A 17,848-nucleotide genomic window follows, 5' to 3' on the forward strand; every position below is an offset into this window, starting at 1 on the left:
ATTTATATATTTTTTTATGGCCCTGTCTTGGAAACTCCGGCTACAATTAAGTGTTTTTATTTAATATGGAGCGCGTCAAAGCAGTCATGACCAAAAGAACCCGACAAATGAGAAATGACAAATAATTTGTGATTGTGACTGTAAATGATAAAAACTAATCTTTATCTACAATTCTTTAAACGTTAATTTATAACAAGAAAAACACTGAAATTAATGATTTTATAGACACTACGCGTTATTATTTAGCACAGAAATACCTGCTTGCTTGCTTTGACTTTGATCATCTCTGTATTAACTTTAGATACAGAAAGACCGGATGATATTATTTATTTCAGGAACCTCTTTGCTATCAATTGAAAGTGAACACCGACCGACCATAATATTAAATCACAAGAAAGACATTCGTGTCAGGCAGAAATAGGTTCGGTGCAGTTTCCGTTTCATCACCGAAATAAAAAAATGGTTTACCTGTTTTGTAGTTTAACTTTTGACAAGATAACCACTCGGTTTTAAATACATTTTAAAAACTTATACTCGTCGAAAAACATCCGTTTTTTAATGTTTAGCTTGATGAACTCCTAAATATGAGACGCAGAGCACCTAGCCCGTTCGGCTAAATAACATGCGCAAACATGGCCAGCACGCAATAGCGCAACATCGATACAACGAAAAGCTATCCAAAATTTACAGACTTAAATTAGATCAGAATTTACATTTATAATAAATAAATTTTTTTTTAATAAAATAAGGTCAGAAGTAACAAAGTGCAGAACAAATATGCAAAATGCCTCAAGTGCACGGAAACAAAACACAAGCCAAATAGTTAAATCAGATAACCCAAAGTGATTTATAAATAAAATAAAATATAGAAATTATTAAAAGAACGAAAGGCATAATATAATTTGCCAGCTTTGTCTTTTAAATGTAAAAACAAAGAGGCAATGGTTTATTAACATAGAAAACTCTTATGGACGTGTAGCCCTGTCACAGGGGTTGTTGGATTTATTAACGCATTTTTTAAATATTTATTGAAAGCTGCTACTTTACATATTATTTGCAGCATTATCATAATATGCAGTATATTAATATATTGTGAGAAAGCTGTTATATGTGTAATCAGATAATGTGTGCACCCATATACGGCCAAAATTGAATGATCCTCATTTCATAACACATCTGCGATGATTCGACTGTGAGATTGGTAGTCGAATCAGGCTTCTCCTATCGATGCATCGAATCTTCGACTATTCGGGGTCACCCCTAGTGACTTCAAACACGTGCCGGGCCCCACAGCGGCCAGCTTGGTTCCTTTTCTAAAACATCACATGAACAGATAAATGCCCATGCCTTAAAGACTTTTGCAGTACCTGGTGCATTTCCCCCTTTCTTGACAGTTTCACATGATTAAATGTTTTGTCTCCAACTGGTACCCTTTAAAGTGGGGACAGCTCTGGGGTGGCTTCCCAGACTTTCATGGAATTATTATATTGTAATTCAAGACCGTCGTAATAAATCACAATAAAGGCACAATGTCCAATTTTACAAAACCAAGCAGCCAAAATAAACCGTGTTAGCTTACATGCCATGCTTCTGGAAAGTGATATTTTTAGCAAGAAAATGCAGAGAGCCAAGTGGGTTTAGGAAAATAGATGGCTCTCTCCGTGCTCTCAAACTGACGAACGCTTCCAAACCAAAACCATACCCCAGAGAGTGCTGCTAAAAATTCAGCCTTTGCCCTTTCATACGGCCAGCTGTAGCTTAAATTTCATCGTTTGATTTGAAACAAGCATGCATTATGTCCTAGGATGCATCATTTTGGGCAGACGCCTAGGAAATGTGATGCAGTCAACAGTGTCGTCCCCACAGATATTTCTGATTTCTCTAATTGCATGGCTTGAAATATGTGATTTTTTTTTTCAAAGATTCCAGAAATACAAAATTAAAACCAAAGCCAGTAGTGGTTTGCACTGAGGCAAGGCAACTTTGCTCTCTGACCATTGACACATTGTCATTTATGTGGCAAAGAGAGCAGAAAAGGGAGTGAGAGGGCACGTTGTGCAACGGATTGTGTTTCTTTCCCCAATGAAAATTGTAGCTTAGCCTTTTGCCTCCAATCTTTCAAATGGTTGGAGAGAAAATTAAAGGATTTTTCTCAGGTCCGTGGCACAGGTCTGTGTGCGAGGCGGTGGGAGTGGTTGGGTGGAACTGGGTCTTCTGAGAACTCGACCCGGGACGCCTGTCCATTGCGGCGGCCGCAGCTTGCATCAGAGCTGTCATTTACTCTAATCTCTCCCCTGCCTGCCCAGCTCTATTTTAAAGCCTTGTTTTATCCGTAGCCAAGAGAAGCAGGAATAGCATTGCTATCTGTGTGCTGGAGGAGAGCGGGTCAGACCTGGACAGGAAGTGAGTGATTCTTCTGAATGATTGGCCATAATGGGCACTATTACATTAAATATCACAAATGGTTGGAGGTGCAAAGTGTCCATGGCCAAGTATGGCATATTATGATTATTCAGAAGGAAACCACTGATTCGTCACAGCTGTTGCTGAAGTGAACACATTCATTACAGAACCTTGAAATGCACACAGTTGTCTTCTTTACTTTTTTGAGTTATTTTATTAAAATCATATATAATGTATAAACTTAGCTCTTGATGCCTTACACCTCTATTGCTTGAAAAGTAATTGTACAGGATGAATGCTTATGTTTGTGCCCATTTAAGACTGCAGGGAGAGGGTGGGTACAGAAATACATATGTGGTTTCATGATTGGTCCTCTGCATCATGTGGTTTAGACTAATGAGGTCAGTCATGATCTAATGATTGTCACATTATTCGAAGAAAGCCTTCTTGTGTATGTGTGTGCCTTATGCGTTTATGGCGTCCTCTATGTTAAATTCAGCTTGAATGTTGTCTAAAGGACTGATCTGTTTTCTTAACAGCTGGACCACAGGTAAATGGGGAGTGTGCAGTAGAACATGTGGAGGTGGGCAGCAGACACGAAACATCCGCTGCATGAGGATGGTGACATATCAGCGGGAGGAGGTGGCAGCTTCTTCCTTGTGCCCAATTATCACACCTGCCCAGCTTCAGCCCTGCAACTCACAGGCGTGTCCTCCAGAGTGGAGCACTGGCTCCTGGTCACAGGTGGGTTTACTCTAGATTAACATGAAACCTGTTTAAGTGTGTTAACTTATTTTCTCTTTTTTTATCTGTTCTTTGATATAATTGAATTCTAAACTGTATTTTATTCATTATATTTATTAACTAAAAGTGTGTGTAACTCGTCAAATAAGAGGAAAGGTGAGGATTTGAGATGCTAAATATGATGTATCAGAGATGTCTGTGATGAAGCGCTAGTGACCCCTGCTGTTGTAGCACAAGCAGAGCATCATATTCAATCCATCTGACTATTTCATGTTGTACTCCCTTTGTGTTTGTACAGTACTTGTACTAGAACAATGTGTAATAAATGAAGAGTTTGGTTCGAAAACAAGATACATTTTTCAAAAATCTTGTGCATTACAATTAATATCAATCAAACTGCAGTTGGTTTGTTTAAGCCTTCATAACTAAAAAAAACAGCTAAGTAGCACAGTAAAACACAATAAAAACGTGATAACTTAATAATAACATGTTTTAAACATAATTTTAAAAACAGAGTTATCTCGTTATGAAACCAAACTCTTCAAATATGTTTTCACAGTATGATTTAGTGCAAGTTTACTGTACAGTTACAAGTTCCCATATGACGTATGTCGAACCACCCCAGTGTTTACAAGTTTGGAGAAAGAGGAATGTTACGACGTTGTTGTATGTGGATTGATACAAATGAATGTCTTTGTGTTAGTTTATTTGTTTAAAATGGTCCGCAAATGTGCATTTCACATATGTAACATGTGACCTTTCGACGTGCTTACGTGCGTCATACGGCTAGTGCAAGACAAGAAGTTGTGGTTTAAAAGTGCTTATTTATTTTATTTCTTGAGAAATGACAGTCGTAGGATAAGACCCTCATTTGGTATAGTTTAAAGCCCTTTTAAACTGCATTAAAACTGTGAACTGTTGGGGTCCAATAAAGTCTATGAAATTGAGAAAAATCCTAAAATGTTTTCCAAAAAACTTCACTAATTCTCGACTACACAAAAAAAGACATCAACATTTTGACATGGGGGTGAGAAAATTATTGGGATTTTTTTAAGGTGTCAAAGCTTCTTAGTCCAGTTAGTATGAGGTGCGGGTAAACACATTTATTAATGAAATCATATTACATTATAAATATGTGTTTTGCATAAACAGTTTAATATATTTTAGAACATTTCACTGTACTGCTAGATATTGATTACATTTCTTATAAAGGTCAAGGTGAGTTCACACCGCCTGTCTCTACAGTTCATATACTTGTTGTTTGAGGTGAACTGCACACCACTCTGACCTTTACAATGTTTAAACTAACATCACACTGAGCAAACAACAACTCTCTTTCACTTGTGATTCTCTTTCTTTCTTTCTTTCTTTCTTTTTTTCTTTCTTTCTTTCTTTCTTTCTTTCTTTCTTTCTTTCTTTCTTTCTTTCTTTCTTTCTTTCTTTCTTTCTTTCTTTCTTTCTTTCTGTCTTCTCAGAAAAGTTTTAATTCTTATTTGGTTTTAGATACAGAACCAAAAACAGAATGATGAACAAATGAACAGCTCAGATGCGAAAGCCTCTAACCGCCATCTCCATCAAAAAGTAGATAATGATTAACTGAATGCTCTCAGCACTAGACCCCGAAGCCATTTGTTTTGAGAATAATGGCTGGCTGATGAAGTTATTGGCTGGCTAGCCGGCTCAGCCGAAACCTAAATGGCTGCTGCAGCCGCCAAACTTTTCATAGCTGCAAATGGCTGAAGCTGCCACATGTCTACAGATGTCTACGTTATACTGATTAACAGTGTTGGGAAAATTACTTACAACGTGTAATACATTATATATTACAAATTACTGTAATTTGAAAGTAATTAGTCACACTACAATATTACTGTCTCTGAACTGTAATGAGATACATTACTTTTGAGTTACTTTCATAAAAATAACAGAAGTATGACTAGGCATTATAAAATGTTAAAATGTAGTTTATTGCTGCATAAATCTAGAAGTTTTGTGTTTGCCCTCGAGCTTTGAATAGGCACAGTGAAGACTTATGGCAAAATACAATAACAATCACTGTCAGAATCATAAACATAGACAAATGATCTGGTAAAAGTCTGGTAAATTATGGTACACATAACCAAACACAATAGAGCTAGAGCCCACTATAATGCTACCTATAGACTAATAACATGGCAAAACACGCAACCTCTTTTCATTACAATTCTTTAATTCACTTTTAATTCAGATTCACAGCACAAACCTGGCATGCACTGGGTTGAATGAATGAATGAATATAGGTTCCCATACAAAGGTTGGTAAAAACTTTTAACATTGATGTTTAAAAGTCTACACTAATTTTACGTTGTAGTTTTGGTTGCTGTTTGTAATAAAACTGTAGATAGCATAGCAATAGCCTAGCAATCTATTATGTATCTGGACTGTAACCATAGCAACGTTAGCTTACCTTGTCATTGCTGGTGTGATATGGATTTTACTGGCAAGCTTTTTAAAAGTCTCTTTACTTCTGGGGTTCAAGCAGCATGGGAGACCGATAGAAAGAACTTTCTGTTGCTTTTACTTAGTGCTCTCATTCGCAGAATTATGCGTGTGCGACGCTACCGGACCTGATTGCGACCACTTTAGTCAATGTTATACAGCCACGGACTTCCCAGAAGAAACGCTCTTATAAGAAACGCGTCTATATTTGACTTCACCGATTCCAAATCGCAGTTTCAATACAAAATTAAGTAAACATGAACATGCTGCATACAGCACCCGGAAACAGACATACAATTTACCCGCAGCTTTTTCCTGTGTGGATGCTGGTCGCGCGCATTGGTCAAAAATAAAAATAACACGGTCTATTTTTGAAATGCATTGTCGTGACGCGCACGTTACTAATGCATCACTTCTTCTGTACGGAAAACGAGCAATTTTAATTTCCCAATCCGAAGACTGCAGCCTCCGGAGGTCGCATTTTTACGCTGCCTACGTCATCAACACTGTCTTATTTCAAAATATCAACAATTATAAAGTTTATTCTTATTATAAGTTAATCGTAAATTGTTGTAATATGCGTATGGCTTGCGAATGTAATGCTCAGTTAACTAAAAAATAAACCAGGCTTGATGACGTTTGCAGCCTGCATATGCAACCTCCACAGGTTGCAACCCCTCTCTGTATTGTAGCAACGAGCGAGCACAAGACTGTGCTGTTATGAAACCAATCGGAAAATGGATCTCGTGTATTGTTTATATATTTTGTGTGTGTATGTCTTTATGTGATAGAATTATTATTTGATTGCAAATAATTCTAGCCGGCTCAGCCAAACTTTATCAGCTGGCGGCTCAATTTGGCTTAGGAAATTATTGGCTGATGGCGGCTGAACTTCTAAATGGCGCAAATGGCGGCGCCTGGCGGCGGCTTCGGGGTCTACTCAGCACGTATTATACGTTCATGAAATACACTGAAAATAATGATTCATTCAATTTACTCAATTTTTTTAAATTAAGTGGTTGCAATCAATTTATTTAAGCTACATTTAAACAAATTTTTTTTTTACATTTTTTTTGTTTAAAGCAACACTATGTAGTTTTTTTACCTTTAAATAATGTATTTAAAATTATTTCAGTGATAGAACAACTTTTAACTGGACAAATTGTACTGTTGCTGCAACCTGAGCAGCCTCCTAGCTGCTACAAGCACACTCTGAAAGTGGCGGTGGAGGGTAGGAAACACAGCCCCGCCCCTCCCCCTGCCTGCAGAAGAGAGTCTGATACCAGGCACTGTTGCGCTTTTCAACCACATGGGGGAGCTGTAAGTCATTTTTACATGGAAACTACAAAGTGTTGCTTTAATGTAGCTTAAATAAATTGATTGCAACCTCTTACCTTAAAAAAGTGAGTAAATTGAATGAATTTTTTTTTTGTGTACTTTAGCCTCAAATCCGCTTTATCTCGGCCTCAGGCCATTTAGAAATACCAGTTTATTGGTAGAATCAGATAAGAGTCTGATACAAAAATGCTCATTTACAAGAAAAACTGTATTTTATACAACATTTCATCTGAGCTCTTTAATTGTAGAACTTTTCAATTACTTTTATGCATTTTGAAGATACTTTTATCCAAAGTGACTTACAGTGCATTCTATGTATGTGAGTTCCCTGGAAATCGAACCAAAGACCTTTGCATTGCTAATGCAAGGCAATATCAGTTGAGCTACAAGAACACTTTTAGGTCAAGCTATATTAGAAATTTATATAAATTGATAAACACAGTGAATTGGAATGGACAATGTTTTTGTGTTAGTTATGAGGTTATGAATGTTTCTTTGGAGTTGCAGAGGTGCTTGCTGTAAAGGAGCTTTAAATTTCTCATTCATACTGTAATGATATTTGTTTGAAGTCTGCAATTTGTAGATTTTTAATGAAATCTTTAATATATAATGTATAATTTAATGTATAGTCTCTCTCTCTGTCTCTCTCTAGTGCTCTAAGAGCTGCGGGCGTGGGCTGAAGAAGCGTAGTGTATTCTGTAGCAGCACTGATCCAGGTGCCAGAGCTGTGGTACCTGACAGCATGTGTAAATTACACCTGAAGCCCAAAGCCCAGGAGACCTGCGTGCTCAGCCGTTGCCCCAGGAATGAGCGTCTTCAGTGGATAACTAGCGCCTGGGGAGAGGTAAAGCCCCTCATAGGAATATCAAAGGTTACCTAGATACATACCAAAACAGTTTCTATGCTATGCACATATTTTCACCCATTTGACCCTACTGCATTAATAAGACATTTTCATGCAAATCAAGTAAGTGACATATTAAATCATCTAAAATGCACAATTTTATGCATGCACATGGTTACAACAACACCTTTATATTTACATCGAAACACACGTGTGTAGATTGCAAGTTCTCCATAGCTCTTTGATTCCAGACAGTCATGCAGATAAGTGGCACAGCTGGGTGCTTCCGCTGTCTCTCTTCCTATTGTGCATTTGCATCTCACTCTCCTCTAAATAGCATTGTTAACACGTTGCTATGGAGGCAAACACATTGCTTGTGTGTGCATATGTATGTTCATTATTGTCTGATTGCACTTCCACTGGTTGTTTTACACAGTGCTCAGCCTCCTGTGGAGCAGGAATGAAGAGACGGGAGCAGCGCTGTGGGGAGAAGGACTCCCAAGGAGGCTTCACGGAGTTTCCCACAAGGAGGTGCAGGAACGTACACAAGCCCATAATAGATCTTGAGCAAGCATGTAATAATGGTCCCTGCCCAGAGCCCCCGCCTCAACTCCTCCACCCTAACTCAGATAAAAGTGATACCTCTGTGACCATGAGCTGGTACTCATCTCCTTGGCTGCAGGTAAGCATGTCTAGCTTTTTGTAACATATCAATATTAAGAGATGTTCATTCATATAATTGATTTTTTATGCATTGTATTACATCCCATTAAAGAAACTCTTCTGTTTCATTCTGTAACAACCTTTACACGCTCTAGAAATGTGAATTTTAAAACCATTGTGTTACAAAAAAAACTACTACCTCAAATATGCAGGGCTGTGACAGTAGGCACTGAATTAGATGAGAGTACCTACTACTCATTGACCTTTAAAACAGTACTATATAGTATTAATATGGATAGTATGAATAATATCGGACGTAATGAATCACGTGACATCGTCATAATGAATCACGTGACACACGTCGTCATAATGTAAAAGTCGCTTACTGGAATGAGAACAAGATGAAATATAGCTGCAAGCAGCAATTACCGGGGTCAAGCCAAAAAGGGCACAGAAAAAAGTAAAGTTGAGTTCGGATGAGCAGTTTAAAGAACCTAGGAAAATCTCTTGATTTCAGACAAAATATTATAACAGTTATCAGCAAAAAAGCTGTGTTCTCATTTAATGAAATCTCTCCCTCACTCCTCGACTAGCATTGATAACTAGAACACTGAATGAAAAGTGAGTGGTGCTTGCAGTGGCAAGACTCAGCTCACAAAATGTTACAGTGGTGTTAATCAGTCAAAACAGCCCACCCCCGTGTCTCTACGGTGTTCTGATGCAGAGATATAACTCTTGCAAAAACGGTTGATAAGGTATTCTCATTGGTTGCTAGGGTGTGAATTGGCAACCACAAATGATTATACTCCAAGCCATGAAAGGAATAATCCATGATGATTCAAGGTTTTAGATGTACTGTTGCAGTAGTTTTAGGCAAAAAACAAACAAACATATTTCTATCTCAAAACCGCTAGGTGGCGCAATGACAAAATTGTGCATGCACCCTCAGGTCATGACTGTGTTACATCTAGATCAGGGGTCAAATAAAATAGCTTGAGGTCCAGAAATGAACCCTCCTCCAAGCCAAGGTCCGGACAATTATGTACTGCACGTAAAAACATAAATTGACGGCTTTCACCAGACTAAAGAAATTAGTGTAAATATTTGCTTTTATTGAACAAAATGTAAGTTATCATGTATTCTGAATAATCTCTCTTAATTCATATGGATTTTCTCTCTTAATTTGTACTGTTCCTTTAAGTCTATAAAAATGTAAATAAGCTCAAATGAAATAAATCAGGTTAAACTGAGTTTAATTTAAAGATGGAAGCATAATCTTCCTAGTTAAAAAAAAATCACATTACATTTATGTTAACTTGCATACATTAATCTGCCTGAGAACTTTAGTGGGAGAAATTGCTTTGTCCTTTCCAGCTAACATTTTAAATATTATTTTCCTCACTTCATGTCTTTCTTTTCCATCTAAAAATGTTTCACGCAGCATCCATGCACTATTTCCCCATCTGTAACGGGCTTGTTATGCTTTCCTAAAATCCACTGTATTTTCAGTGAACACTCATAGGCTCGTTTTTGGGTGGAAGTGAGTGAGGACCCGTGTGGGTCGCTCAGACTGGGCTTTTAGTTCATTTATTTTTCGCACCCTTCCCTCGTACTGCTGAGGGTAAGTTTCTTCAAAGTGTCTATGTTTAGTTTCGTAATAGCGTTTAATGTTACCACTTTTGACAACCGCAACAGACTCCGAGCAAATGAGAAAGAATAAATGCGTATTTTTCCACCCACCTCAAAAAAGAAGTTTTCAGCACCAACTTTCCTAATTTATGAGAATGCCATTGTTTTTCACTCTCTGCTCTCTTCGCTGCACATCTGTCTGTGATTGTTCGTGTCGGCGCGCAGCACTCAAACCTGGGTCGGTGTAGGACCCAAATAGCGCTACTGAGCTGCCTTTAAGTGCCTGATATAAAAATAATTTTATAATAACTTTAAAAAGTAATTGCTTTTTATTTATTTCATTGCGTCAAAAGGATTTGCGGTCCGGAACGACGCATCTTGCGGTCCGGATTCGGACCGGGGTCCGCCATTTGGTGAACCCTGATCTAGATAGTGTCATGACTATACAGTTTAGTTTAGTGAAAAAACAGTTGCATGACCATAGGGTTGCTTGATTTCAAAGGTTTTGTTTAACTATAGGGCCAACTAGTGGTGCAAGCATACAATTTTTTTTGTGTAGCCTCAGACTGTGGATGTACATCAGCGTACCAAATCTGGTGAAAAAATATCTTTTCGTTGCGAAGTTATAACCATTTATGTGAAAAAAAACACAAAATTTAAAGGTAAGATAGAACTTTTTGTTCAGAAGTTAATGTATTGTTCTTCCTATGGTGTTTTCGAGTCAATCGGAATAACGCTCGCGGAGATATTTGCGGGTGTTTGTTAAGTACTTTTTTTGATGCGCAGGGTTAACCATAAGGCAAATTCTGGCATGTTTGATATCGTTGAACTCGGCAACTATTCAGGACTACAAAAAATCTATTCCCATGAAAATACGTTGATCGCAGCCAAAGTTATAAGCATGTACAACATTCGTCTGACCACTAGGTGGCACTGTGACGAAACTCTGCATGCACCCTCAGATCCTGACTGGCATCACAACTACCAAGTGTAGCGTCAATAGACAAAAGATTGTCGAAGATACAGACTAAAACCAGTTTTTTTGCACTATACGTTAAATTTGTTGACGCGCTATAAGACAATGGATTGGATTATCGAAATTCTTTTAATAACTTTTGGCGTGAGTGTCTCTAGATGGTACATAGCAGTTTTCGTGGCAATCGGGGAAAAGCTCTAGGACAACTTCGCAAAAGTACGTTTTACGAATAATTCAAAATGGTGGAAAAATTTTCATGAATGATAATTACGTCATAGGGTCCAATCGAATCGTCTTGAACCAAGAAATCAAAGGAAACAAGAATTTTGTGTTTAGGACTTACGGGTCAGAAGTTATAAGCAAAAGCATAAGTCTCCTTTAAAACACCTGATTCAACTTATCAGCCTCTTTCCAAAATGGTAAACATGTCTGTAAGTTAATCAGGTGTGTTAAAAGAGGAGACATCTAAAACTTTTTGGAGGGGGTGCTCGAGGACCTGAATTGGGAAGCACTGATCTAATGTGTGATGTACCGAGCACAATGTTTTTACATCAGACCTGACTGCTAGTGCAAAACCACAGTGTTCAGCACGTTCTTTAGGCTTTTATTGATAAAAATAATGCGGCTGCTCTCCCCCTCTTTCAATTTAGTTTTATTTTGCATGCGTGTAAAAGTAGCTTGAGCTTATTTCCTCAATCGCTCTAAAATATCTGAGAAAGCTCTTACATATACATGTACAAAACAGAGTGCAGCATATTTACTAACAACACAAGCAGAAGACTCTGACATAATATTAGTGCATGTCAGTTTAAACCCATCATTTCTCCCACACGAAAGCAGACGGACTCGCTCACAGACCACCCCCTCAGTAATCAGGACAGAAGCGGTAGAAAGTGGACAAAATAGATGGATTAAAACACCAGGTGTAAACGTAAATGTGCCTTTCTCATCCACTTTATATCCGATTGACCTGGCATGAACAACTCTTATATGTAGTTTATGTTACACAACAGGGAAGTCACTTTAAGTCATGTTAACCACAGATTTTTTTCTTAATCATAAATAGAAGACTGCTTTTTAAAAAAAAAACATTAAATTCCTCAGGGGACCTATGGTGAACCAGTCGTCTTGTCTGGCCTACAGACTGACATGATTCAACAGCTCTGGGCACATTCAGATCAATTTACACCAGTCAATCTTCTAATAATTGAAAAGCCTGATAATTAAATCAATTGATAAGCTGTCAGACCTTTGATCTTCTCGTTCTGTCTTTCAGTGCACGGTTTCCTGTGGTGGTGGGGTGCAGACACGTAGCGTCCAGTGTTTGAAACAGGGACGTCCTTCAGTAGGCTGTTTACCTCATCAGAGACCCATAAGCTCACAGGCATGCAATACACACTTCTGTCCTGCTCCTGCTCCCGCTTCTGCACCAATCCCACCTGCTTCACCTTCACTTAAAGGTATACGCTTTACTCTAGATGCTTTTATCCAAATTGATTCACAAAATTGAGGAATGCATTAAACTAATAGGGAGGCAAAATAATATTGACAAGTGCTATGCAAAGTTGTTTACAGCCAGGGATTTTATTTTTACGTCATCATAGAACAATCAAATGTTTTTATTTACACTCTCAGAAATAGAGTACAATAGCTGTCGCTGGGACAGTACCAATATTCCCTTTTGAGGTATAGATATGCACTCTTTTGCTACTTTTTGAAAGGGTGACAGCTTCTATACCTTTTTTTCTGAGTGTTGGTGCATAAAGGTGATGACGCATGGTACAATTGTAGTGGGGATCAATCCAGCATTCTTCTGATTACCTGCCATGAGTTCACCCAAAATGTTAATTCTGTTGAACACAAAATAAGATGGTTTGATAAATGATGGTAACTGCACAATTGACGGTACCTATTGACTTTCATAGTGAAACAAATTCTATAAATGTCAATGTTTAACGTCAACTGTGTGCTTTCTATGATTTATCAAAATATCATCTTTGGTGTTCAACAGAAAAAACTCATACAGGTTTAGAACAACCTGAGGGTCAGTAAATGACAATTTTTGGGTGAACTATCCCTTTAAGCAACTACGTTTCCCTTATTTATCTCAACTCGCAGTATATGTGATGCCTCAGCAGACATACCGCTTAAAGTTTATTGGATATAACCTCTCTTTTATCATCCTGTAACTTCTGTAGCTTGACTGGTAGAGCTTGACTTTAGAGATGTTCTCAGAAAATACCCATACTTTAAATGCACTGCAAGTGACATTGGCTAAAAGCTTCTGCCAAGTGCATAAATATGATGTTATTCTATCTACTACAGTATTAATTTATTATTTTATTCTTATTGCATGATAATAGCATATGCATTGTAAATCAATCATGATAACTGACAGTAGCCTATTGTTATTTACTCATTATGGAGTGGTAAACACAAGGATAAGCATTTTTAGTGCTCTACTTATTTTTCTAATTGTTTAAGACCACTGGGAGATTATGATTAGCCTGGCTCCGCCCTCCTACGTGCTTCCGCTTAATTTTCATTTAGCTTCAGCAGTACGTCTGGGACCCCTCTGTAGAGTTTCGTTTTCTCCTGCAAAAATCTGCAGGACCAATCAGCAAACAGATAGGGGTGGCTAAGAAAGATGACGTTGAGGTCGTGCATCAGTTTGAGTTGTAGTTCAGTAATGGCAGCGGAGAAAGACGTGAGAAAAGCTATTTGGTCCGTTGTTGCAAAACTGCTGAATATACAGAAGTTAAAGCCGGAGCAAGAACCAGGTTTGCTAAGTTTTGTTTGTCTGATTATTCTGACTTGTTGTTTCCGGACGGTTTCGGTGCATGATATACGTCACGACCAAACGTTAGCGATTGGTTATGGCAGATTCAGAGTGACTCTGGGCAGATCCAGTAGTTTTAAACTTCAACAGAGGACCCTCCTTAACGGAAGTAACGCTTTGCAATGGAGCGTGGCCAGACTCTCTGTACAAATGAAATAAATGTACGAGAGTCTGGTTGGACCAGGCTAGATTATGATGCCTTTGTGTACAAAACAGATTCAGAAGCACATGAAGATTGAAATGCTGCTCATAATTTATTAGAATGTAAAACACACCCAAAATGTTTGAAGGTAATCATAACAAATGTCAAATAACATCATAATTGTCTCAAAGTAATATGTAAGACTTATTCTTTATAGATTTTTATTTCTATTATATTTCTATTGTAAAACATACTGTAGCAGTGTTTGTACTTGTGCAGAATGTTTGCGCAGAGACCCGGTCAGGTCCTTATCTGTATGCAAGTGCAGTTTTTCCAGGTGGTTTGCAGTAACATCTCTCTTCAAAGTAAACAGTACTTAAACACTGAGGGTTTGAGTGGACACACTTACTTTTATGGCTAAAAATAAATAACGGTCATTATGTGCTTTTTCCCCCAACAGAAGATCAGCCTTGCATTGACTTCTTCAGCTGGTGTCATCTGGTGCCTCAGCATGGTGTTTGCAATCACAAATTCTACGGTCAACAATGCTGCAAGTCCTGCACCACCAAACGCCAATAAAGCAGAAGATCTTTATTTCCCGTGAGCCTCACCACTCGTTCTGAGATTGACCACTATGGACAAAGTTGATTTTTGCAAGATGTGGCCAAGAAAGGCATTCCAATGGAACGTGTCTCTAGTCTTATGAGACATTATAATTTTATGAAAGACTGTCAGAGGAACTTTGTTTTAGAGAAACTCATGCCTGATTCTGGATTCATCAGTGGTGTATCATTACTGGAAATGTGGTTCTATGAATGGATCTTCAGAACATTCATATTGTAAATATCAGTGTTTAGTTCTCCTCTTTTTAAGTCATCAGCCTAAGTCAAATTCATGTATTACATTGAAGAGCACCAGGTTAACATTGGAATTACTCTGGGTAATGTGTGAAGTGTGACTGAAATACTGTAAGTCACCGTCTTCCTGCACACCTTGGGATTTCTTCAGTCTGAAACTGAGGTGCTAAATTTTTCCTGTATTCATATAATGAATCATTGTATCTGTGTTTTTGGTGCAATAAGAAGTGCAGTGCACATTCTCATTACATAGTGATCAGTAGTGCTGCCTTGTGTTTTTTGTCTTCCCCATTTACATGTTTTCATTTGGCAGATGCTTTTATCGAAAGCACATTGCATTATATTTAATTCCGAGCTTTCGGGCTCTGCTTATTTTACCAAGTGGTTGATTGAACATTTCAATCAACCAATCAGATTTCAAAAATAAGATCTGATTTTAGGGTTATGTTGGTTAGAGTTGGAGTGGGTTTAGGTTTTATTTACAAAAATGTTGTCCTTGGGTCAAGACAATACAGTATGTAGCCCCGAGGATATCTCTCACTTGGCAAAATCAGGTTGAGCTAGATTTTGTCAGTTTCCATGTTTCTGGGAATCAAACCCATTTTGTTGGCTTGAGCTACTGGAAGTAACTGCTTCCAACACGGCACAATTTGTTACATTTCAAGTTTTCCTCTGTATCAAACCTGTTCTTCTGAAATCTCTTCTTAAATTGTTTTTTTTCTGTTGCTGATGCTAAATTCGTTCTGTCAAGAGCATTCACTGATTTAAACAGACATTAACATTTCTTCTGTTACCTCAGCCTGAACTGGTATCCTCTACTGTGTAAGGTTCAATCACAATCCCATCTGATCATAACCGAAAACTAAAGTTGACAAGATAGATGTATGATTAATGAAGATCAGTGTTTCTGCTGAATTATGTAGCGGGTCCATTGGAGGACGAACTGTGTTTGGGTAATTTGTGTGCAGTTCCTGCAGTGCCATCTCTCACGTGATGTACAAGAGGGCTAAGTTTGTCCCAGATGTGTGTCAGAGAGAGTAAAGTAGTCGCTCTCAGTCACTTTGGGGGGACCAATTAGTGTGCAGAAGTGAGTGTCATGTTCAGGAGGAGGAGCAGATAACAAACCCAAGCCTCTCAGGACTTGGGACCTCATCTCAGTTTACTTTGTTGGAACTTTTTGTCCCTTTTTTTCTTTCTCTCTCTGTCTGTTGCACTTGGGTCCACTGGGCTACAGATTTGTACGTGCCTAAGGCTTGTGCTTAGCAGAAAAGTTGAGCTACAGATTCTCATGTCCTCACCTTGGTAATCTTTCAACACGGTTCTGGTAAGATGGGTCAGAGCCTTTCTCAGGCTAGGAGTGCTTTAACAGTAAACATTGGAGCAGGTGGGACTTGAGAGATATGACGGTACTGATTCTGTCCTCATTACATTCCTAACACTTCATTACCAATCCCCAGTCCCTTGAAGGGATATTTGCATATACTAATAAGTGCAAAAGGTCACTGCAAAAGTAGATGTGGCACTGCAGGTTGCTCTGCCCCTTTTTTTGCCAGAACATTTTAAAGGGTACTCAGAAGTTTCTTTTCTTGTTATATAACTTTTGGAAGAACTTCAAGTCTCCTAAGTTACATTTGTTTCTTTTAAAGTGTTCATGAAAAAATGGAAATGCATTGTTTACCTGTGTCATTAATCTTGTATGTTGTCCTTTTGCAATATCTTTCATCACTGTCTAAATTGAAAAAGTGTGTAATTTATTATGTCTTAATAGTTCCTGGGCTACAGTGTTATTTCGAGGGGATCTTGCTTGTATAATAGTACACTATAAGTGTAATATTTAATATTTTCACTGAAAGTTTTATAATTAAAAGTATTTGATTTACTGTATATCTGAAGTGATGCTTTTTACTGTACATATTGGTTAACTGTATTAGGAAGAAGAGACAGAGACAGCTCTTGAATGAAGGAACTGCAGCAATATCGAAAGAATGAAAAATGATACGCTGTCATCACAACAACAGAATCACTATGAAAATCAAGCCAGGGGCAAAGTGGATTTCAGACAAAATACTCCCAAGCGAATCTTGAGAAAAGAAATTCAAACACAATAAACAAAGTTACTCAAACTATGGCACTTACAAGTAATAAAACTCATACAAGTAATAACGTTTCCTAACCAATTGCAACATGTTAAATACCCCAACGTTCATATTCCCCCCTTCTCTTTTTGTTCCAGGCGAAATGTTCCTGCGTGTACTAAATGCCCCAGTAAATCAAACAGAGTTTGCTTAAGTCCTCCCTTGACGCTCTTGAATATCTTTTCCTCCTCATAATCTACGCACATTTGTCACTTTTTGTCAGATTTCTTAATTTCCTGTGTGTACAATTATTTGTGATAATTTCTGACAGCATCGAGAGACTCGTAAAAGAAAGGAGCAATTCCTCATCCATGTCACTCGATGCACACACACTGATTACGAAGACTGAATACCAAGCACGTCTGTGGCTTTTCTATATCCTCTTGTGCATGCCGAAAACTCTCTCTTTGTTTCTCTTTGTGCTTTCTCCCTCCCAATCGCACACACACGCACACACAGTCTCTAGTTCTCTCTCTTACTTTTTCACTCTGGCTGTATGATGCTTCTTCTCCCTACTTCTGACAAGCATTCTTATCGCATCTTAACAGGGTGTTGGCCACAAGCACTCACTCGTTCACCCTTTCTGTGTGTCTCTGGTCCAGCCCTCAGATGAAGTGAGAACTGTCATCTTGTCCAGACAAATCTTCAGTCATCATCGGTTAAAGTCCCCATGAAATATTTAGTTTTTTTCGGCTTTGATTTTTAAGACATCATACTGTACAAATTCTAACCTGTGAGGTAAACTAAATGCTATTGGTCATTTTTAAAAGGGTGAGGAGCCACTCAACTTTTTGAGGAAC

At 38.1% G+C, this 17,848-nt stretch overlaps 1 protein-coding gene across 3 annotated transcripts in view; it reads left to right on the forward strand.

Annotated features, from left to right (window-relative positions):
- The window catches only part of adamts18 (ADAM metallopeptidase with thrombospondin type 1 motif, 18), a 67,229-nt gene extending 50,477 nt beyond the window's left edge, over positions 1-16,752 (forward strand). For all 3 annotated transcript variants that reach the window (XM_065289307.1, XM_065289309.1, XM_065289310.1), the window contains 5 exons: positions 2,943-3,147; positions 7,616-7,807; positions 8,244-8,489; positions 12,352-12,535; positions 14,517-16,752. In XM_065289307.1, the coding sequence (XP_065145379.1) occupies positions 2,943-3,147; positions 7,616-7,807; positions 8,244-8,489; positions 12,352-12,535; positions 14,517-14,635 (946 nt within the window). In that variant the 3' untranslated portion in view covers positions 14,636-16,752. The remainder of the gene's footprint in view (positions 1-2,942; positions 3,148-7,615; positions 7,808-8,243; positions 8,490-12,351; positions 12,536-14,516) is intronic.
- Positions 16,753-17,848: the final 1,096 nt, after the last annotated feature.

Source organism: Paramisgurnus dabryanus, chromosome 2, assembly GCF_030506205.2.
Source record: "Paramisgurnus dabryanus chromosome 2, PD_genome_1.1, whole genome shotgun sequence".
Taxonomy (NCBI): domain Eukaryota; kingdom Metazoa; phylum Chordata; class Actinopteri; order Cypriniformes; family Cobitidae; genus Paramisgurnus; species Paramisgurnus dabryanus.